General features: G+C 41.1%; 1 protein-coding gene across 1 annotated transcript in view; it reads left to right on the top strand.

The window, feature by feature from the left end:
• The window catches only part of LOC111863429, a gene marked incomplete at its 3' end in the record, with an annotated part of 78,713 nt that extends 66,309 nt beyond the window's left edge, over nt 1–12,404 (top strand). Inside the window, exon 2 of the mRNA XM_023849759.2 lies at nt 12,156–12,404. Within this exon, the coding sequence (XP_023705527.2) occupies nt 12,156–12,404 (249 nt within the window). The remainder of the gene's footprint in view (nt 1–12,155) is intronic.
• Nucleotides 12,405–24,238: the final 11,834 nt, after the last annotated feature.

Raw genomic sequence — 24,238 nt, forward strand, 5'->3', positions numbered from 1 at the left:
ACGAACTAAATTCATTTTCAGAAATAACTTCATTCATATATTTCAGTACTTATTCTGTTTATCATCCACCAATTCACGTATGACCAAGACTTTCTGATATTCACAAATTTTACTCGCCCGGGTTGTAACATAGTGCCTCAACCAACTATGCTACCTCGTACCCCTCCCTTATTATGGACTTACCTTAATTCCTTAATAAATAATTATTTTTATTCCTCATTAAGGTTAATTTACAGCACTTAAGGCCCCAAAATTCTCCGAGCATTTATAGCACAGCATACAGAAAACACACATTTAAATTCTATGTGGATATTTTAGTTGGAATTCAAAATCAAGATGTGATTACGGCTCAGTTATACTCAGGGAAAGAAAATCAATTCTAGCTGAGCCTCCACTTACTGCGCCCCGCCCCCCGAGCTTTTTCCCTTTACAAACTGTCACTTCCGTGCTTGACTCGGCATTTGCTTTCCGCTATGAATTCCATTCCATATCAGAAAACTGCACTGTGGATGACAGGTGTGCTGCAATCTACTGTCACATCAAAGGATTTTCTTTGGTATTTTGTATGAATGGAGACACACGGTAGCGTAGTTGGTACAAGCCGGAAAGTAGTGGGTTTGATACCCTATGAGATCATTGGATGTTTCAATTGACCTAATAATTCCAACTGTGAAGTAGGCTCTGGGGTCGACTCAGCCTCTAACAGAAATGAGCACCAGGAATCTTCTTGGGAGCAAAGGGCGGCCGGCGCTAAGCCTGAAAAGCTTACCGCCATCTGTAAGCCGGTTGTCTAGAAAATGTGGGAGCATCGACGTCTCACAAGCCAATGAGCCGCCACCGCCCGTTACAAAGAGAGTTTTACCTTTTCTTTTTGTATGTATGTGATGCTTTGCCTCTTCCATTAAGACAGACTGCGGGTGTGGAAAACAGGGCCCGGTAGATGGTATGAGACTGCAAGGACCGGAATGGCAGAGAGAGTAGAAAGTGATTTGAGGAGATCCATTATATACTTATTGGCTGGTTACTACGTTGTTTGCTATATATATGGTCACGATCTTAGATTGACTATAGAGAGGTTTTGGAATTTATGACTCAGTTTATTGCGCGCGTATACTTATTTCTACACTTCACAAATCATTATAAAACACACTTGGTCTTCTCAGTCTGTTATAATCTTTACTAACTGTTGCTTGTCAGCGCATTCCAACAATGGGTTTTCGAAGTATCCCAATCATGCCTCAGTTATCAGCTTCTCCTCAAGCGGTTAGTTGCTGGCTTCCCACCGCGGCGGCCCAGGTTCGATCCCAGGTCTGATCAAGTGGGATTTGTGGTGGACAAAATGACGCTGGGGCAGGTTTACTCCGAGTACTTCGGTTTCCCCTGTTAATCTTCATTCCATCAATTGCTCCACAATCACCTTCACCTATCATTTGGGGCTGGTACAATAGGCCAGAAGTGGGCGCAGTACAAGGGACTTAGTCCCACCTCACTAGCAATAATAAAAAAAATACACGCGCAGCAAAACCTTACAACAACAAAACTGCAACAAACCTCTAACTCATTCCTGACTTGTCTTACTTATAACATCTCGGCAAGGACTGCACAGAAAACACCGTTCCTCTGTTGCTGTTTATAAACAGCTGCCTAGTAACGGCCGTTGTATAGTTGCTTATTTCGCTGTCGTTGCCTTGCGACGGGCCTAGATACCACAATATGCATAGCTGTGTAGTTAGCTGGTTGCTTCTCTAGTTTTGTCGAAGGGTTATGGCCTGACATTATAAAGCGGAGGTGCACTGGTGAAACGTACTTCCAGAGAGCATTCTGGTGTACCTCACTCGGACGTGAAGGTATGGCTGACGCAATCCTAACAGTGCTGTGAGGGAAGGTGCTAAGGTATGTGGCAAGATTCCATATGCTAACGCAGGACTACTCAAGCTACTAAAAGCACCGGGGTCACGTATTTCGCTTTATAATATACAACAGACGGTTATAAGACGCCCATGTCCTTTTTTGTCAGTGCTAAGTACAAAAGATACAACCCATTTTTGTATTCTCACATAAGAGTATATCTCTGTAATTATTATACGTTGACGTGTCAATATAAGCCAATACAATGAAAAGGTGTGATAGAAAATATTACACATTCTTTCAGATTCTATCAGAATTTTCAACCATCATTAATCTTGATGTTAATTTCTTACATACATAAAACCACCCTTATTATTGAAGCAACAGTGACGGATTAGGCTTCGTGGTCTGTTTCATTCAGAATTAATCATGAAATTATTAAATTTGCAGGCAGTCGGTAGGACTCCTTGGACGGGAGATCAGCCCATCGCAAGGCCGCTACCTACACACAAAATAAACGTATTCAACACTCATGCCTCGAGTGGGATTAGAACCCTCAATCCCAGTGTTCGAGCGGGCGAAACCATTTCATGACTCTGACCGCGGGCCACTGGGATCGTCTGCTATAATACGTTAAGGGGATATACTTACCGTATTTACGCATGTATAGGCCGCGTGCGTGTATAGGCCGCAGCACAATTTTCAGACAGAAATTATAGAAAAAATAATTTTCTTGGAATATTATTTCAGGAGTAGAAATTATTCCGAAATTTGGCAACGTTTAATTTTTTTAAATGAAGTGTGATTTCGAATATTTCGAATATAAGCCGCACCCCAGTTTTCCTCTTGAATTTTTGGCAAAAAATGTGCGGCCTATACATGCGTAAATACGGTATTTGTGACGTGCTGACAGTAGTTCAGACTACATAGGGTCGAACTGTAGGATAATGCTTGGAAAGAAACGATCATTACCTAATCTGAGGTACTGGATCGGAATTTGCCTTGAAGAAAACCACGAGAAAACTCACATTCAAAATTGTCCCTGTCCCAGCAGAGATTCGAACTGGTAACTACCGAATACATGTCAGAAACTTTACCACTTGAACTAAGTTGCTCGTTAAGCAATAGGCGATATTACATTTCTTCTGCTTCAGTTGTTTAACTTTTCCAGAATGCAAACTGCCATTCGCAGGGTAATAAGAGTGTGCTTTATTTTATTACATCATCAACTTGAACCCTTTATGGGGTGTGTATTCGCATTTGGCTGTTTCAGTTCAATATAATCTTCAATATATATTCATAGATCCGTCCGCGAATATGAAGCCTTGTATTGGATTTTTAACAGAATTCAAGTTACCAATGAACATGTGAATATGAAGGAAGCAATATTTTATTAGCGTCATCAAATTTAACCTTGCCACATGGTCTGCTCGACATTTGACTTTTCAGTTGTGTGTAATCTTCAATGTATATTCATATGATGTTAATATAAAAATCTCTTAAATTTTTACCCAATGCTGATAATTGTCTAGACTTGTAGATTTTACCTACTAAAACCCTGTACAATTATGAAAACCTAATTCTGACTTCACCATCCAGCAGAGGGGAATTTGAATTTTGTCTACCCATCTCATATGTTCTTTTAGTACGTATATCACCATGGAACCTGGATAGTTCAGTCGGTATAGCGAATAAAATACTAGCTGTAGGACCAAGGAATCGGAGTTCGTTTCGAGGCAGAGGCGTTCTCTTCTGGAGCCCACGGTCTCCTATGCAATTAGTAGAGGGATAGATGAGACATCCGGGGCGTGAATGTGACACCTTCCATCCCTCTAGTGCCAGTCGACTTAGAAGTAAGGCTCTGGATTTGAATTCTAGAGTAGATGGGTTCAAACCTCGGATTACCGACTATTCTAAGGTTTTCGTGATTGTACCTTGTTAGGACCAGAGAGCTTCCTTTCAAATCCCTTCTAATTCATCATTTACCAGACATCCTACCATTCGATCGTATATATTCTGGATGCTAAAATCGTCGTTAAATAACCCACAACCCAGTCCTTCATCCGATAAGGAGGTTAAGATTGCGTGGAGCTAAACATCCAGCTGGCCGGTCACGGTAGTCGAGCGGTCTAAGGCATGCACTGTCTTCGCTCGCTCTGAAGCCGGGATCGTGGGTGCGAATCCCACTCAGGGCCTGGATGTTTGTGTGCGTTTTTATGTGTTTGTGTACAGGTAGAGGCCTTGCGACGAGCTGATCACCCGCCCAAGGAGTCCTACCGTATGTCTAAGATCTAGTGAAACCGAAGTGAGCGGAGAGTTTCATGGAGGTAGGCCTAGGCCCAAATGAGGGCTGTAGCGCCAATGGGAAAAAAATTGTGTACAGTGTTATACATTTACCTGCAGATAATAAAACTGTGAGGGTTGCGTCCCTAAGTGTCCAAGGGAACGTGTGGCGACTAAAGGAACAGTGGAACCGATAACCTCTACGACCCATGTAAACTGTTCCTAAGGAAGCCAGTGACTTGCACTGTGGCACTGGTCTCAAGTAGTCACTGACAGGAATATATGAACTGCTTGTGTTTTAGTCTTGGCCTTTCTCAGCAGTCTGTGCGCTAGATTTTGTCGAGTCCATTAACTCCTCCTCCTCTTCCTCCTCCTCCTACATTTCGTATTATGCCTTCTGGCCGGTTCCTCATCACAATTAATCTGTAACGCGGATCTACAGACAGTCGGTAGGACTCCTTGGATGGGTGATCAGCCCGTCTCTAGGCTACTACCTATACAGGACAACACAAATACAGAATAAAGGCGAACAGACATCGATGCCTAGAATAGGAATCGAACCCACTATTCCAGTGTTTGAGCGAAGATATTTCATGCCTTAGACCGCACGGTCAGTGTAAAAACAAGTCAATTAACTGTGATACAGATTGTAGTACTGTACGGTTATAACAGGATGTTAGTTACAGTGCGTCACCCTTCCTTCCTCCCATAATGCAGCTGCAATCATGGGCGAATATTGAATTATTAGTCTGGGTTATATACTGAGTTGGCATTGCTGCCTGCTTAATGCTGGTTTCTTGCTTCGTTTATCTTTAGACGCTGAAGATGGTGGAGATATGTTCTTCCGAAACGTCTCTTGGCTTTCACCGGAGTACGCGGCGTTATATCACTGAAGACAGACTTCCTTGTGATATAAACAGCTCACATGTTTAGACCCGGTCGTTCTCAACGGAATCCGCAGTGCAACTGGTTGAGTCATTTAAGCAAGATTACAACGGGATTTTAGCTGCAGTGCTTCTGCTTCTCTTTCTGCCAAAACGTAAATGCAACCACTGTCCCGCTACTTCTTGCCATGCCTCTCACTTCTCTTTGTGCCCAACATAGAGGCCAGCCTAAGAACACGGTATGCACTTTAAATGACGAGACAGCAAGTTATATCGCGACCTGAGGAAGCAATCAGATACTGTCAGCTTGCATGGCTCACACAAACTGCTCAAAGGATATCAGTGTCCGGTGTGCAACTAAAGGCATGGTGCAGAATCGTTCTTGAGACGCTGATAATCGCTTAGCTAGTCAAGATATTTCCCGTCATGTGTTGACTCCAATGATTCATTTCCGTACGCAAGAATAGCTCACCACTTGACAATAGCATAAGCCAGATGAATCTACGCCACGGCGAAACACTCTTCATCTTTATGTTCTATTTTAATATCGTGACGGAATAATGAATTGCTAGACAACGGCTTGGTAAACATTGCCTAAAAGCCGGAATGGCAGCAGAAGCGGAAGTTAATTTTCTAGGCAACGGCACGCAAACACCTGTTTCCATGGCAACAAATATTAATAAAGATATTAACAGAATGACAGAGGACAATTAACTATTCGACATAGTGACTTATATTCGTGCCGCGTGGGAGTTATAAAAGGGAGTTCATTCGTGAATTCAGAGATCAAAGTATAAGAGACATATACTTGGCGACGGACAAGCATACGACCGTTCAAGTGACTAGACTGCCGTTGTAGCGGAAGCTACTAGAAATAGGGCAAAATCTGCTGTACTGAGCCTGGAATGAGAGAGGTCCTGTATATATTTTATGCACATTTATTAATATGTTTAATATGTAAAATGTAGATGTCCTTTACGTTATGACAAATCACTTACTACTGCAGACAATGACCCTGACAAAAGACAGACCCGTCCTCTCGTCAAAGAGACGAAAACAAGACCGAAACTGTCAAACAGTAATAAATATCTGGTCATGAGCCCCACATGGGGCTTCACACCAAGATTTACTGACTGACCGTCAGTAGCAATGTGACTTCAAATTTGACTTGAATTCAGAGATCAGTCGGAGATCCTTGAGAGATTCGTCAGACAGACGTCATTCGTAAGGGAATTTAAGGTGTCAAGGGGAATTCTTCGTTCGCCATTCGTCCCAGTGGAAGAGAAGACGCTGGTGGTCCAGTAAGGAATGGAGAAAATTGTAGACAGTCATTGATTTCGAGATGTCATAATTAACTGTAATTGTAAAGAAGTGCCAATAGATCCAATCATCCAATCCAGAACCCAATATTATTAGTCACGCTAACCCCGATACGTGACAATATGACCTTTCCACTCAGGGTGATGTCTCTCAAATGAGCTAATCACTTCATACTTCAGCATAAAACGCTCTATTCATTTGTCTTCTCTTTGATACATGTCACGTGCCCCCTCCAGTTCGTCCTCTTTCATTTGATCATAGTAGATATAAATTATGAAGCTGCTCATTATACAGTTTTCCGGCCTCCTGTTACTCTCCGTCTCTCAGAGCTACACACACACACACACACTTCCTCTCTCTCTCTCGCACACAGATATACAACATAAAAAAGAAAGAAGACATTTCATTTCATTTATATCATAAATTTTGGATGTTTATACAAAATGCAAAATCGAGCAATAAACGACACAGATGTGCATTAAAATGTTTTATAATTCAGTTGGTACAATTCTAACTGATATTGAAGTCGCATATGGTGCAGTAAATGTATTCCATTGATGTCTGACATCTGGATGGCCTTGGGCCTTGACGATATGAATCCAAATTACATTGAATGTTTAAATTAAACATAAACAGCTGTAACAGCTAGGTTCTAGGGCGTTGTCAATTTGCAGACTGGGCGTAGCCAAGCAACGAGTTTATGCGATGACAAACCAGAGAGCAATGCTCCGTTGAGGGGCGGGGGGGCTCAGGGGAGAAACAAATCCTGGGTAAGCATAATGTTGAAAGTACATACAGCTCAAGTTCACACTCTCTGGTCAAGTGTGGCATTGATTATATGGATTATGTATTGATGTTAGCATTGAAGGAAATGGATTCAGATTTATACTGCCTTGAAATTGTCTTTCCTTCTGCTTCTCCGCAAATTTGTTCTCCGAAACCAGTACATCAAAACGTGTACTAGTGTGTATATACTAATGTTATCGGGCAAATTGAATTTGTGTTCTTGTCTGTCACATTTTGTTGTTATCTTGTTGTGTAAATCACTGCTATTTTCAGCATGTATTAGGGAAAATCTGTGGACAGATAAGGTGTGTTCAGTGTCGCATATTCGAGTAAAACTTTCAATATCTGCAACTTTAACAATATAGCTACAGTGTTAACCAAAAGATAAAAAATACATCCATTATGGTATATACGGGGGAGAGTCAGTAAATAGGCCATAAAGGGATATAAAACGTAAAACGTGATATTCGAACCTACGAAAAAACAAGTATTTCTCGACACATCCTCCATTAACATCGATACACTTATCCCATCGCTTTAGCAGCGCGTCGAAAACCGCAGCGTAGAAGTTTTTGAATGTTATCAGGTCCGCTTCAACCTATTCGTCATCAACGAAATATTTGCCACGTTTCTCGACCTAGCTGTAAACAGCTTTTCGAGACAAACACGTCCCACCTTAAATAGGAAATATTTCTTTACGAATATTCTTTCCATTGAGTCCTTTTGCTCACAAAACGCACAACATAACGCTGCATTTCTGTAGTATAATCCTCAAGCACGGTAGCCATTTTGACTGATAAAACCAGCCTCTGAACATGCGCATGCGCGTCTGTTACCTAGATTATCATGAACCTTGAACTGAATCTCTGTCGTAATACGGTATGCATAGTATATATAACTGATGTATTCAGTCGGTTTACATGGAAAAATTGGATAGCGCAGTCGGTATAGCAACTGGCTACGGGATGGACGGCCGAGGGGCCGGAGTTCGAGTCCCGGTAGGAATAAGAATTATCTCTTCTCCACGTAGTCCAGACACGTTTTCTGGGTCACGCCCAGCTTCATATCTAGTGGGTACCGGGAGGTCTTTCCTCGGAAGTAATGTAGTCGGAGCGTGAAACTGATCACTCACTAACTAGGGCCGAAGTCAAGAATACATGGCTCTACTTGTATACACCCATTCCACAATACGCCTTCATGGCTCACTGCTTAATTATTTAAGCACAGGAAATATACTTTTTCTACATGATAGAATAATTGCACCTAAAATCGGAGATGAAGATGACACACGCGTAGACACGTGTCGTCCTAGACAGCAAACTCCACCTGCTGGAAATAGTGATAATAAATAGTGCCAGGTGTTAGAGAGTGACCCTCGGAGGGGTTTTGGATTGAATATTGGATTTATTGACAACTTTACCATACGACTCGGAATTATAAGTAATTACAGCGCCATCGCTAATTTCTACACTTTACAAATCGCTAGAGCACACATTAAGTATTTTCCAGCCTGATGTGTTTTCACCAGTGGATCCCTAGTAACGGCTTCTAACAGTGGAGATTGTTCAGCTTCGGTGTTTTAAAATCTCAACTTGCTCGTTTGCCCCAATTGTCCCCCATTTTACACCTCGGCACACCCCGCGTAGAAAACGCCGTTCATTATCGTACTCCAACCGTTTCAGCGGGAACACATCTGCCCCCGAAGGAGTCACAAAACGACGGCTGCGTATACCCGATTATTAAGAGTCTGCTACCCAGCAACTGGGATTGTTTCGCGGCCGTTATCCAACAACGGGTCTACACGTTTCAATATTATCTGCTATGTTCCTGCTAGTCGAACATATCTGCTACTTTATACGCCACCGCAACTGAATTTTATCGGTTTCCCCGAACATAGCTTATGATGCACAAAAAAAAAGGCATATGAAGCAGAACAGATATGTTGACTATCTATAACTTTCATTTGAGCTATTTTTCAATGCGACGAATTTTTAACTAATCTATATAAATAAAAATGTAAATGTGCGTTTGTCCGTGTTCTTAAATCTCCGAAAGTGCTTCACCGATTGCTTTGAAATTTTGACACAACCTTGTTACAAATAAAAATCTTTTTTGACCGAGGAGAATATTCGAAACTGAGACGTACAAGATAGCAAGACGACGGAACAAATTACACGAGGCGCTCCATAACTTGTATTATTCACTATATATTACTAAGCTAATAAAACAGAAGGTGACAGAAACACACTACATAAGCTGAATAGGAAGCATGAACAATTCTTGAAGAAAGCAGTCTTCTGGGATTTGGTACCGTGTATATGTGGTGTTAACCGACGTTTCGGAGGAACGTATCGCCTCCATCTTCAGGGTAGAAGAAAAAATATAAGAAATCTGCAAGCGAAGAGACCGTGAGAACCGGTAAAAGCAGAAAAGCAGACAGTCTGCTTTTACCGGTTCTTACGGTCTCTTCGCTTGCAGATTTCTTATATTTTTTCTTCTACCCTGAAGATGGAGGCGATACGTTCCTCCGAAACGTCGGTTAACACCACATATACACGGTACCAAATCCCAGAAGACTGCTTTCTTCAAGAATTGTTCATGCTTCCTATTCAGCTTATGAAGTGTGTTTCTGTCACCTTCTGTTTTATTAGCTTAGTAATATATAGTGAATAATACAAGNACCCAATGCTAAAGCGGCAAAATCGGGTCCACACCCTTAAGACGGGTTTCTGTAGGATCCGTTTCAATACCGTGCATTAAGTCTTCGAAACTGAATCTCCGATATTTTGTTAGATACTAAACGAAACCATTTGGTTAAACCAACATTTATTTTGCGAAAACAACTGAAGTTGTTTAAAGCAATATTATTGTAAGGTAGGTAGGATATTTATAATATTTCCTAAGATAGGATTTTTTCTTATCGATTTACCACATAATCTGTTTCAATGTAAAGATATAATTTCATATTATTTCACACAAAAGCTAAAAGCTATCCCTGTAACAGGCCGGAAGGCCCATAGGGTTGTGAGACGACGAGGCTCCCACATTTTCTCTAGATAATCGGCTCACAGATGGCGGTGAGGTTGTGAGCCTTACGCTCCGGCCGCCCTTTCCCCCCAGGAAGATTCCTGGTACTCATTTCTGTTAGTTGCTGAGTCGACCCCAGGGCCATAGTGGGACTGGAAGAATTAAGTAAATTGAAAAAATTCCACCTCATCTGGACTCGAACCCGCGACCTTCCGGCTTGTAGCATAGTGCCTCAACCAATTACGCTACCAAGTGCCACCGTCATTTCAAACAAGATTCGAAAATTAGTTTCAGGATACACATAATCACAGATAAGCAAAAATGAATTAAATATCATAAAAGATAAAAAAAATTGCAGCATCATGAAAAATACGTTTTATTAAATTATAAAACTTGTTGTTATGCCGCAAATTTCGAAAAGGGAAATTTGAGACATTGCCTCAAATGTTGTGACCGTTGCAAAAGAGCTTTACTCAGTTAGGGCAAAGATGGCAACACACAGACTGTGGAACTCGGTCAAGAATGTCTTAGTCAGCAGAGGTGCGTAATCGCACATGCAGGAAGCTCGCTTCAATAGGCCATTGGGGAGAACGAAATTATCAAATACACAGGAATGAGACACAGCGGATTCGTCCGTGACAAAAGAGGTTAGCCAATGGAAGACCACCACCCTTAATGAGGGCAAAAGGAGGAGGTAGCTTTACTTTTAGGAAGCTGCTGCGTCAGCTGTCTTGGTGTATAAAGGTGGGCAAAGAAAGGCTCCGGGACTCTTTCGACACCCCTTTTTGCGACCAAATGTAATATTTAGAAAAGTGCCGAAGGCCCTTTTCGGCATGGGTGCAACAAGATTGTGGTTGGTGGTAGTCGCCTGCGTCTCTACCTCAAGTAAGTCAATTTGCTCATACTAGCCATGTTACTTAAACTTTATTGTTGTTTGTTAAATTGTTGAAGTGCAATCTCCAGTGTGCCCTGCGAGCATTATGATAGGATAGGGTCGCAACTACGCAAAGAGGGTAGGAATGAAGGAAAATGACAGTCCCAAGCCAGACTCCCTAGGTGGGAGATCAGAATGAAAGTGGGAACTAGTTAAAGGACCGATACTATGTAGACCCGGCAGAACGTCGGCATTCTTATACTGTATCTGTACATATATGTGTAAATAGACCAGTGTTATTAGGGTAGGATGTAACTCAGAGCTGTGATTTACTTCCGTCGTGGAGGTAAATCACAACTCAGAGTTGTGATTTACCTCCACGACGGAACCCTTCCCCGACCGATCCGGAGCTATCCTAGTCCAGACGAAGGCAGATCTGATCCCCCCAGGCAGTTAAGGGTGAGGAGAATCCCAGTTTCGGGAAATTAAATAACACCCCAGTCCTTGGAGGCGTGACAGTTAATGGGTAGAGACGGGGTAGAACCTACACGCCTTCTGTATCCATTACGAAGTGGTGCCAGTGGTGGGAGTAGCCAACGAAGGGACGGTTGGCGAGAGAAGTAGAATTTTCTTTAACCCCCCCCCACCCCTCATCAGGCAGTACACTTGTTGATGTTAATGCATTGTTATTTTCCTCTGGCATATTTATGCTATTTGGGCTTTCTCCTCGCCGGATGAAGAGTTGTTCTGACGGAGTGTCTGGCTTCTACCGTTCTACCACGGGGGTGCAAGGATCCAGTGCACGGATGTCTGCGTTTCTTCTGTTCTTTCCTTGTCCTGTCTAGATAGAGACCTTGTGACAGAAGTGATCACACGCCCAAGGAATTCTACTAAACAAGATTCCGAAACGCGAAAAAACGAGAGGCCTTGGACCCATTTGTCTTTCGATAGCTGCCCGAAAATAAAACAACAAACCTATTCACGGCAGTTAATTGATAAGAATTCTATCAGCTGAATCATCACAGATAATTTTATTACGATACTTATCACAAAATTCATCAAATAAGAGACAGCATCAAACTCGGTTATAGAAACAGTCAACTTCACCAATATTTCTAAATTGTGTTTTTCAGAACTACAAGAAGGAGGAGGCCGGCAAAGTAGTTGTCTACACTACCACAATGGGAGTTGTGCGCGAAACTTACCAGGACTGCGTGCTCGTGAAGAAGATTCTGCGCAACTTGATGGTGAAATATGAAGAACGTGACGTCTTCATGAGCAGAGAGACACAGACAGAGATCCGTGAACGCATGGGCTCTGACGTCATCATTGTGCCCCAGGTCTTCGTTGAAGGCCAACACATTGGGGTGAGTATCTGCAATGTATAACGTGTTTCAGGATCCTATGAGCTTTCGTCATTAAGACTGAACAGACTCAAAGAGAAATGAAGACAAAACATCAACGGAACATACAAATTGGAAGATATTATATTATATTAAAATGCATTTCAGAGAAGCAGAAAATCAGGGTGAGGTTAGATTCATGTGGCGAGCAATATTAACCAGTGGCATGCTGCCGTGAACACGAAAGAAACCTTCTGTTTCTAGAAAATGTGCGGAGGTTCTTGATTAGATAAGCAACGTAAACTTCCGAAGAAATGTCTATGTATAACACAGTCCGTTAATAATGCAACAAATTGTTCCTCTTTCTTCCGCTTACACTTTTAACGCAATATGTTTCGACCCTAGATGGCCTTCTTTAGGTGTCTTAATATATTAAAACTGTTACACTGCATTAATATCTGCTACAGCCTGTGATTTAACGCATATTATTGTAGTGTAGCAGTTTTAATATATTAAGACACCTGAAGATGGCCATCTAGGGCCGAAACATGTGTTAAAATTGTAAGTGTAAGAAAAAGGAACAATTTGTTACATTATTGACGGACTGTATTATACGTAGACATTTTAATATGACTGGCAAGAGGATGCTTAAATACAGAATTCCCAAGAAATATTGCTCAACTGAGTTATTTATCACCAATTTCTCTTAAATATTGAGTTGATAATTTTATCTCATACCACACTCAGTTACGGCGAAAATAATTCTATACCTATTATTTTATTTTTATGATAAATTTGAAAGTTATCATCTGAAAACCGAAAATCGCGAAAATACACGTAATATATGGGGATAGAAAACAACTTGAAAACTGGGAAGTAATTTCAAATACACGAAGAAGTGAAACATGTAATCACTAAGGCGTTACTACTTTCCTTTGATCCTCTGTACGGTCCCTTTCACTCTTTGCAAAAGCAACGAGAATTCGCAGCGTGAGAAACTGTCAATTTCGAGGTGTGAGAATCTGGGAAAAATCTACACAACCGTACGATGAAACGTGACGTCATAATCATTACAATGTACACATTACTAACACTAATTACTATGTTGGGTAACAGTACGTGTCATTCTCTCTTTTTCTTCATGTCTATACCATATAGAAAATTACGTATATATAGAATTTGTGTGTATAGTTGCCACCTCGCAAATTCTCACTCATATTTCTAATGAGATAATTGCAATGGTTTCGGTGCTATTGTAGTATTTTAGAACTAGTTAAAATACTGATTCCTTGCGCGAATTTTTCGCCAAAAAGACTTTACCGAAACAAAGATATTTCTTACTTATTATATCACACCTCTTAAAAAAACTCTCATTTAATTTTTGTATCTACGTGTTCAGTAGATCGAACCTCTACATCCATCTTTAATAAACGGCACAAGATATGTAATGAAGAGCAGAGTTACTCGCTTAATAGACATATGAAACTTACTGTTCTGCAAAGTAACGCATCAAATTGTTCTTACCTTCGTTAGACAGCAAAAAGGATGCAAACCGTATGTTTTTCTGTAATTTGTCACCGTAGCGCCCCACGATGACAAGAAAGTGCAAATATCAAACAGATCTCTCTGTGTATTAATCCTTAGAATTACTCCGTGATTTTAGTCCGCAAGCGAACTACACCGACCGAGCGATCGCCGCTTGTCGGCGAAGTTCAGTGCCAACTTTTTCGGATAGAGGGTGTCGTCTGGTCAGCGCAACGAATCCCCACCGCCGTTAATTTCAGTTATCTAGACCCTTAGAATTAAATAAATTAATGAAAACTGGAAAAACTGGTGAAAGAAAAGTGACTATTGATGAAAATGACAGACCGTTTTAACTGTCTTAAACTTAAAAGGTAAAAAGTAAATTTATCCCAGAGATTAATGAATTAAGCACCACGTAATGAGGGCATATGAACGAGTAGAGGTATTGTTCCACCATTCTTGACCTCGATGCTAGTTGGAGGCGAGTAGTCAGCTTCACCTTACGTCCGCTTTACCCCCCTGGAAATAGCCCGAGGTATCCATTGCATAGGATTCTGGGCGAGCCCCAGGGCCGGTCTGGACACTGTGGAGAAGAGAAAAATCTTGCTGCTGCCGTGAATCCATCCAGTCTTCCAACCCGTAGCCTGTCGCTGCACACTGAGTTATCCCGACTCCAACTATATTATTTAAAATGTAATAAAATATTATGACTGTACCTGGAGCTGAAACAGTGAGAGTAGTATAAACCGTTTAGAAAATGTGGTGATGATAATTTTGTTATTAACCACATCTCTTTATATATTGTAACGTGTATCCGTTGCTAGGCAACGTGTCGCTAAACATATTCCCTAGAAAATGAATACGCAGGCAACAATAAAAGAATTGCCATTTCCAGAATACGCTTGTCTTGGCTCATCTTGGTCCGTCATGCTAACAATAGCATAAAATGATTCACAGCACCGTCCATGTGACTGATTAATAAAACTAGGATGATATATTTATTAATTGGTCACACTGGACGGTGCTGTGAATAATTTTATGCTAGGACACGGATTTCTCAATGTGTTTTCTGTGCGTGGTCCGTGCAGAAGATTTATAGAGGGGACAACGAAAATTGTTTGCAGGCAGTCGTAGAACTAGAAGCAGAATGAAGAGGGGCCTCGTCGGTCAAGATTGACTTGAGCTGTAATAACTGATTGTAATTGTATAGAAGAGCCAATAAATCCAATCATCCAACCCAGAACCCACAGTCACGCCTACCCCTTACATGTGAGAATATATTTGCACAGTATTTAAACGTTTCTATTCAAAATTTAATATTCTATCTGAAACTTAGATATTATTGGAGTGTCAAGGAAATACATGGGGACATATTAAAGTGGACTGCAGGCAATATTTTTTGAATGTACGAATAAGAGAGGACTGTTTGAGAATAGCGGATGGTAGTAACCTTCTATCGTTTGCAATTGCAAACAACGATTTTCAATCATCTGAATAATTAACCACAGAAAGAGTCCTCTACTCCATTGCATTACAGCTATGTACTTATTTAATTATGTAGTTAACTGCTTAGTTACTTAGCTATCATTTACTTTGTCGTTAGTTCGGTATAAGGAAATAAATGTACGCGGAAAATGACTGGGGTATAACATAAATATTACTTCATCCTATTACGTGACATTGTGTGATATAATTTTTCCAGCGTCGTTGAGGGACCTGTTGGCTCTGCCACTTTTATGCCCTGACTGCGGCGTTAGGAGTTTATTCCGAAACCTAGCATTATGTAGAGCACTTCACTCTAGAAGAGAGTCATCTTCATTTTCACTGCTGTGATAACATAAATCCTCACGGGTTACAAATTTGACCCCATATGGCCCTAATGATACTGAATTATTTTTAGGGGAGTTTATTGAACGCGTGTTGATTACAGTGGCCTCATGGTCTGAGGAATGACCCGTCTTCGGTCGCTTGAACGCTGGTATCATGGGTTCGAATCCCACTCAAGGGATTGATCATGGATGCCTGTGTGCGTTTATTCTGTGTTTTGTGTTGGTCTGTATGTAGGTGGTGGCCTTGCGACGTGCTGATCCCCGTCAAGGGAACCCTACCGACTATGTAAAAGAGCAAGAAACTGAGAAAGCGGCCAAGGTCGAACAAAGGACTGTAGAGCCATAGACAAATACATTGTGAACGTACTTGTCACTGATGATGAACGAATCACCATGCGCCTTTAACTCTTTGGGAACGTTTCAATACCGAAGTCAGATTGTCGATAATAGAACCTTTCAAAGTGTTTCCCCAGCAACGTGTTTACACAACTGAACACACTTGCCCAGCACGGTATGAAAGGTAAACATATATTTCACTAAATAAACAAGTTCGTCAGTGTGAACCTTACAGGATAAATTCAGTTCGGTATTTATCATGAGTTCTGATGTTCGTTGCCCTTATGAAAGATCAAATAAAGTATATGTTCACTTTGAAAAACCGTGATGAATTTGAGGCTAGATTATAAAGATAACACTAATCTGAAAGTATACGGTGTCATATCCCTTAAGCCCTAACATTGACAGTCTCCAGGGTGAGAACCTGAGATCTCGCAAGAACAGAACAGGCTCCCGAGTGGCTTGCTGCCATAATACTCTTCAGGATATTTCATTTGTCTGGTCGTATCTATAAACAAACAGGGAGTTCTGGGAAGAACTAAGCGCCTACTTTCCTTTCATACGACACGGATTGAACATAAAAGGACATGTAAAAAATTTGTATATTTCTGCGTGTGTATTCGTTGCAGCGGTAACGTTCGTGACAAGCCGTTTACGATAGTAAAAAGAAAAAGTAAAGCTATCCCTGTAACAGGCCGTGAAGGCCCATAGGGTTGTGAGACGTTGAGGGTCCCACATTATCTAGACAATCGGCTCACAGATGGCGGTAAAGTTGTCAGCCTTACGCGCCAGCCGCGCTTTACTCCCCAGGAAATTTTCTGGTACTCATTTCTGTTAGAGGCTGATTCGACCCCAGGCTCGTAGTGCGGCTGGAAGGACTAGATCAATTGAAAAAGATCCAAGGACCTCATCGGGACTTGAACCCGCGACCTTCTGGCTTGTAGCATAGCCCCTCAACCAACTACGCTACCGCGTGCCTCAGTTAAGCAAAGATAGTGGGATACAAATACATACAAATTGATTTTTTCGCACATTTCTTATACATAATCTGCAGAATCTGCAATAAATAATATGTTCAATAAGTACTAGCTCGTGAATGAGTTATGGCCAGTGGCGTAACACATATATTTTTGTTCACTTAGGTATAAATTTATTATCGTACTGGGGTTTTACTCAGGCCTGTCTCGTAGAGCCAGGACGGTGTTCTGTTTCAGTCTATGTGTAGTTTCGCTGTTGTCTAGTAGGTTCACTGCTAGTGCATTAGTGTGGATTTCCAATTTTCTTAAGTATTTGGTATATGGGAGGATTTTATGAAGTACGCCGTTGAGATGGGCTCAGGTGCCATGATATATATAGCATTTAGAAGTTGATGGAGGTGGAGGAATTCACAAGCACACAGACAGCGAGGTGATCTCATAAGTCTATAATTAATTTTTCAAACTGAAGAAAAGTACGCTAAAATAGAAAAAAAACATAACAATCATCAAAATTAACATAACATTGGTTTATTTCTCACATTCGTGCAGACGTACTGACAGATAAAAGAGCAAAGAACTGGAAGAAATTACGTAATGGGAGCTTCATAATTTGTGTTCATAAGGTAATTATACAATGAGGATGAGATGGACAGGGTATGCAGCATGTAAGAAATATCTGAAAGGTTAGGTCAGTACACCTCAATGGAGATCGCCTCTGTGGTCTAGCGTTCAGAGTTCCTAGTTACAAATCAGTGGTCCCGGGATCGATTCCCGATGCTACCAGATTAAGGGGGCTTGGGGGTAAAGGGCGGCCGGCGCGTAAGGCCGACAACCTTGCCGCCGTCTATGAGCCGATTATCTAGAAAATGTGAGAACCTCACCATCTCACGAAACTATGGGCCTCCACGGCCTGTTACAGGGATACCTTTACTTTACTTTAACCCTCAAGGGAGGAGACAATTTCAGTGGCCTAGGCACAGGTGAGAGAATGAAATTAAAACTGACTTTAGGGATACAAGGCGTGAAGATACGAACTTGAGTAAACCCCATCGAAAGGGGATCGAGTGACAGACCTTTCTGAACATAGCGTTGAATCTTGTGATACCATGACAGCCGATAAGAAAACATCCTATTAGATTGTCAAGGAGGAGTCTATGATTATGACGTAGTTTGTACCTTCGAACAGTTCTAACCCGGAAGTCGCTAGGTCAATCATTGTGTTCTACTGTTCTAAGTTATAAAAGGAAAGACCTTGGCTGGAACAAGGCCTGTTATACTTTGAAGAAATTATCTTACTTCGTTATGAGACAGACGGCCATTGTTCTCAGTTTACACCAACCATTCTCAGTGTCGTTACTAGAAAATCTCATGAGTTAAACGAAATGTAAACAATGAAAAAAAGGTTAAGGTGTTATCATATTTTATTATGTTCCTGAGATTTCTCTGCATCTGTACATACGAGAGAGAGAGAGAGAGTAAGTAAATAGGTCACAAATGTATATAAAACGCAAAAAAATGTAATATTCGAACCTGGGAAAAACATTTATTTCTCGACATGTTCTCCACCAGCATTGATACACTTGTTCCATCGCTTTACCAGTGCGTCGAAACCAGAATAGAAGTCATTTGGCTGTTGTCTCAGACACTTCCGCATCTCCGTGTCAACCTCATCAGCGAAACTTTTGCCACGTCTCTCGACCCAGTTGTGAACCTCCTTACGCCGACAAACACTTCCCATTATAAACAGAATACATTTGTTTATGAATATCCTTCTGCAATGAGTTCTTTGTTCATAAAAACGCATAACAGAACGCTGCTCTTGGGTATTACACTCCTCAATCACGGTCGCCATTTTGACTACTGAAACCAGCCTCTGAACATGAGCATGCCTGTCTGCTGCCTAGAATATCATGAAGCTATACTGTGCTGTTAGCTGGTGATACATGCGGAAAACCTAGTACATCCATTACATCTGTTTTACTTTCATTTGTGACCTATTTATTGACCCTCCCTCGTAGTCAACAAACCAACACGAAGCATTCCTTCAGCGATATGTAATTATTCAATTGTATATACAATTGTAAATTCACGGATTTCCTCGAACGCGAAGTTTATTCATCCGAAATAGCAGCGTCTGAGATGTGACGTCATATGTTGTAATATAAGTTTTGCTGACGTTGCGGAGGAACGCGCTGCCTCCGTCTTTAGCGTCATGAAGCAAGCCAATGAAACAGCAATGTGAACCCTACTTAATTCTTAATTGTTGTTTGCTTCGCTTATTCTTCGACCTTACAAAACGGAGTCTGTACTTCCTTCTCATATTCTGTAAATTTATATCACACTACACGGCGTCAGATCCCAGAAGATAGCGCTGGATTTGAAGCTGTGAGTACCTCAGAAGTAACCTAGTTTGTCTGATTGTTGCATTCAAATTTTAAATGCCAAATGATCTCTTCCCTTTAATCTGTCCTACCAATATTTCCAACAGGCGCCTTTCGTCAATGTCTACCACATATTTGGTGTTGTCCTTGAGGTGACATAAGATCGCAAATATTTCAGTTGAATATCCGGACCGAATGACTGCTCAGCGACCGTTATTTAGTCCGGTCACTGGGTCATATAGTCAGATTTTTTTTTTTCCTGCTTACCTACCTGTGAAAGAGGTCTTGATATGCTAATAGTCGCCTAGTTTGTTAAGAAATTCTTCTCATTCTACAGAACCCTAAGCTTCATTACCATGTTCACAGGATCTTGACACTAGACACTATCCTGAGGCACGTAGCGTAGTTGGTTGAGGCACTATGCTACAAGCCGGAAGGTCGCGGGTTCAAGTCCCGATGAGGTCATTGGATTTTTTCAATTGATCTAATCCTTCCAGCCGCACTGTGGTCCTGGGGTCGACTCAGCCTCTAACAGAAAAGAGTACCAGGAATAAATTAAAAATTTTCTTGGGGAGTAAAGCGCGACCGGCGAGTAAGGCTGACAACCTTATCGCCATCTTTGAGCCGATTGTCTAGATAATGTGGGACCCTCAACGTCTCACAGTCTCACAACCCTATGGGTCTTCACGGCCTGTTACAGGAATAGCTTTACTTTTACCCTCATCTGCTGCTTCTTTAATATCTACACCTGGAGGTCACAGGAGCAAAAATAGTCTCTTCTACTCAGATCCCCAGACTAAATTTTGCATTAATGTTTTATCTCTTCCACGCGTGCCACATTCTCAGCCCAGCTCATCCTCCTTAATTTTCTGAAATTTATAATATTTTATGAAGAATACGGATTGCTAGATATGAGATTTTCATGGCGGTGATTGTAAAGAATATTGTGTTCTACGATATGACGCCGTGTAATCTGGTATATGAGGACAAGGAAGGGTCCTACCGTACGGTATCTCAGAATATAAGACTCTTCATAACTACAGCTATCAGAATCTCAGATCATACATAGTTTATAGAGAATTCAAAGGAGGTATTGCCTCTATCTTCAGATCTTGTCCTGAAGATATAAGCAGCATATTCATCTGAAACATCGGTAAACTTCCGCCGGACTACAACCCATCACGTTCCATAAGACTATGTTTTTTATGAATTTCTTCATTATGCAGTTTCTGTAGTCCCTATTTACTTACTCTGCCTGCTGACACTATGAATGCAGAGATGTATCAAATAAATGAAAGGTAAAAATGGGTAAGGCTAGCCCTGTAACAGGCCGTGAAGGTCGATAGGGTTGTGAGATGTCAAGACTCCCACATTTTCTAGACAATCGACTCACAGATGGCGGTGAGATTATCAGCCTTACGCGCCGGCCTCCCTATACCTCCCAGGAAGATTCTTGGTATTAATTTCTGTTATAGATTGAGTCGACCCCGGGGCCATTTTTTTGTTGCTAGTGGTGTGGGACTAAGTCCCTTGTACTGCGGCCACTTCTGCCCTATTGTACCAGCCCCAGATGATAGGTGAGGGTGATTGTGGGGCAATTGGTGGAATGAAGATTGGCAAGGGAACCGAAGTACTCGGTGATAACCTGCCCCAGCGCCACTTCGTCCACCAAAAATCCCAGTTGACCAGACCCGGGATCGAACCCGGGCCGCCGCGATGGGACGCCAGCGACTAACCGCTTGAGCTATGGCGCGGCCTACACCAGGGCCATAATGCGGCTGGAAAGAATTAAGTCAACTGAAAAAAAAAATCAAAGACCTTATCGAGAATCAAACCCGCGACCTTCCGGCTGGTAACATCGTACCTCAACCAATAAGTACACTAACGCATGCCACAGAAACAAGCAAATACTGCTTTGAAAGTAAGAGTTCCTTTTCAAAACTAAAAAGCATAAGTCTTGTGACGTACAGGTCTAAAACTTGTAGGTAAAGCAGACCGCAGAGAGGAATGTAGTTTAACCTTGGGAGCTAATATAAGAACTGTATTTTCTGGGTTGTCAGGTACACCAACATTTCAGTCCGTTAGAACTTATAACTTAATTCCTTAACCTTTCGTTACATAACGGCGAATATTTCAGGGTCTAGTTAAGCACTGCTTTGATAACCTTCATTCCAAACTTCGCCTGCCTTCATAGAACAAGAAGATATTGGATCACATCCAAGTTCATGACGTGATCAGTAACCGGAAAGTAACGTTGTTATAATTTGATGCAGCTTCAGAAGAGGACACAGCGCTGCTACAACCAGGAAGGAAACAAAGAAAGTAAAGCTACACATCCTTTCACTATTAGATTAACTACTTGGCTGGTTCGTATAATTACAATGATGACGTCAAGGAAGATGAAATGGGCAGGGCATATAGAACGAATGAGGAGAATTAATTGTGAAAGTCTGTTCTTTTATTTTACCACAAAGGCGATCAACTTGGCTTAGCCTCTTACACAATTCAATATGCAGGGTAACGTGAAAATTTTATTTTATTCTGACAAATGCGATTTCAAACGAAAGATGAAAATGATGAAGAAACAAAATATGAATATATAGAACTCGGCCGAATACCAAATTCTTTTTCATACTAAACGCAAAATCGGAGAGCACAGTGCGAAAATGGACAAAGTTTTCACTTAAATTCCATTTAGCACATAACCAGTAACTAAATAGTTTTCGTGACGTGATTATAGACAATATCCTGTTAAAGGGAAAACTTGCACAAAGATAAATCTGTCCCTGTAACAAGCCGTGAAGGCCCATAAGGTTGTGAGACGTCGAGACTCCCACATTATCTAGACAATCGGCTCAAAGATGGCGGTGAGGTTATCAGCCTTACGAGCCTTCCGCCCTTTACCCCCAGAAAGATTCCTGGTACTCATTTCTGTTAGAGGCTGAAGAAGGATTACGTAAATTGGAAAAAAAAATCCATCTCATCGGGACTTGAAGCCACGACCTTCCGGCTTGTAGCATATTGATTCAACTAACTACACTACTGCATGCCCCCGAAATCTTACGTATGTCAGTGTAAATTCCTGAGATCACTAATTCAGATACAGGACAAGAAATTTGCACAGCTTATTGGTGGAAGAACAACCAATTCGAACACAGCAAATTGAAAGTGGGATAATTTTAATATGGATATTTGACAAATATTTATGACGATCGGGTCTGTATAATAATAATGCCTTATGCTATTGTTCAATGACGGCCTTTTGTTCTTTACGTTCTACTGTAAATGATAATTTGAAAAGGACACGCATAAAATATGGTCGATACTTACGGTAAGAATGATTACTCCGTATTCCAGGAACTGCGCAAAACAATGCATCGTTAATAATACACGCGTACCTGAAACAAGAGAATTCTTGGTTCTTTATAAGGTTGCTATGACAACCAGCATCCTTTTACTATAGAATTTCGCTGTTGGTTGCCCTTTCTTCTTCAGGTAGGTTACCTAAATCCTCTGCGGGATTCTCATGATTAAAATAAAGCTTTAAAATCTCCGAAAATGTAAAGCAGACGAAATACGGAGTAAAACTTGCGTTCTAAAGTTCACCCAAGAAAAAAATGAAAAACTTGAAGATCACCTTTCGCATTTAGACTATTTAATTAACTCCTATCAACCTCAGATGATAATTACAGCCAATGAGATGACAGCATAATTATGTAAATTGACTTCTAAAGCGCAGGGAAGAACTGTCATGGTTTACTGCGCTGCAGTATTCCTCCACCTAGTACTGCCGTCGTAAAGTCTTTCAGGATATCAATTTTTTCTCCGAAATTACAACCGGGCAATTCCCGAATAAATTTGAGGTTCTTCATTCAGATATCATCATAAAGAAACATCTTTATTTATTTACATAACTTGGTTGCTCTCGTATCATGAGATCAGTTATATTAGTATGCGCTATAGAGTAACAAACCAATGTATATAAGCTGAAGTGAGAGACCTAATCATGAGCACAGTAGTGAATAATAAACTGTTAATGAAGTGGAAAGATGTAGGAGTGGAGTAATTGCTAGGTTCTATCCCGGTATGCGTCCGCTGGGACTGAGGAAAATTCCGGAAAACTTTAGTCATGATAGCCGCCTTGCCTGCTAAGATTTGAGCATTCATAAATCAGCCTATTATTCGACTTAACACAGTCTGAATTACTGATGGAATTGTTAAATGAGCTGTAAATAAATAAAAAATAGTGTAATGGATTTGCTCAAAACATTACTAGGCAACGGCTCGATAAACATCTCTTTATACGGGCACACAACAATACGACGAATGTTATAGCTAGTTGCTAGTCAGTGGTCAATAAATTTAATGTCCAGTCCAAAACCCCTTCGAGAGTCACTCAAACACGTGACATCATTATATATTTTTCTCTCGCGTTTCGTAAATGCAGTCTGTTCGTTTTGTTTAGAACCACAATTTGACGTTCTTCTCTGAGAGTAAAATGCATTTTTTTTTCACGGTCCTATAAAGTAGCGTCCTAATAACAATAAGAAAATTGAGAACTAGGAGACTGGAGAACAAGTGAAGCCGATCGCTATGTTGTTCAGGCCTACAGCTCATCTCTAACGATGCGCAGCTGTGACCAATGGGGCGAAAGGTTTATTGTATGATCGGTGGCTGCTGTATGGGTACTCTCTATAAATATATTTCCCATGTCATCATATTTAACTCCTCCATATTAAACTGTGACTACATGACATTTAAGCAAAAATTAACGTGAAACCATTTTAAACCATGTTCTTCTAGAATTAAGGGCGAAAGATTACCAC

This window comes from Cryptotermes secundus, unplaced genomic scaffold, assembly GCF_002891405.2.
Source record: "Cryptotermes secundus unplaced genomic scaffold, Csec_1.0 scaffold964, whole genome shotgun sequence".
In the NCBI taxonomy this organism is placed as follows: Eukaryota; Metazoa; Arthropoda; class Insecta; order Blattodea; family Kalotermitidae; genus Cryptotermes; species Cryptotermes secundus.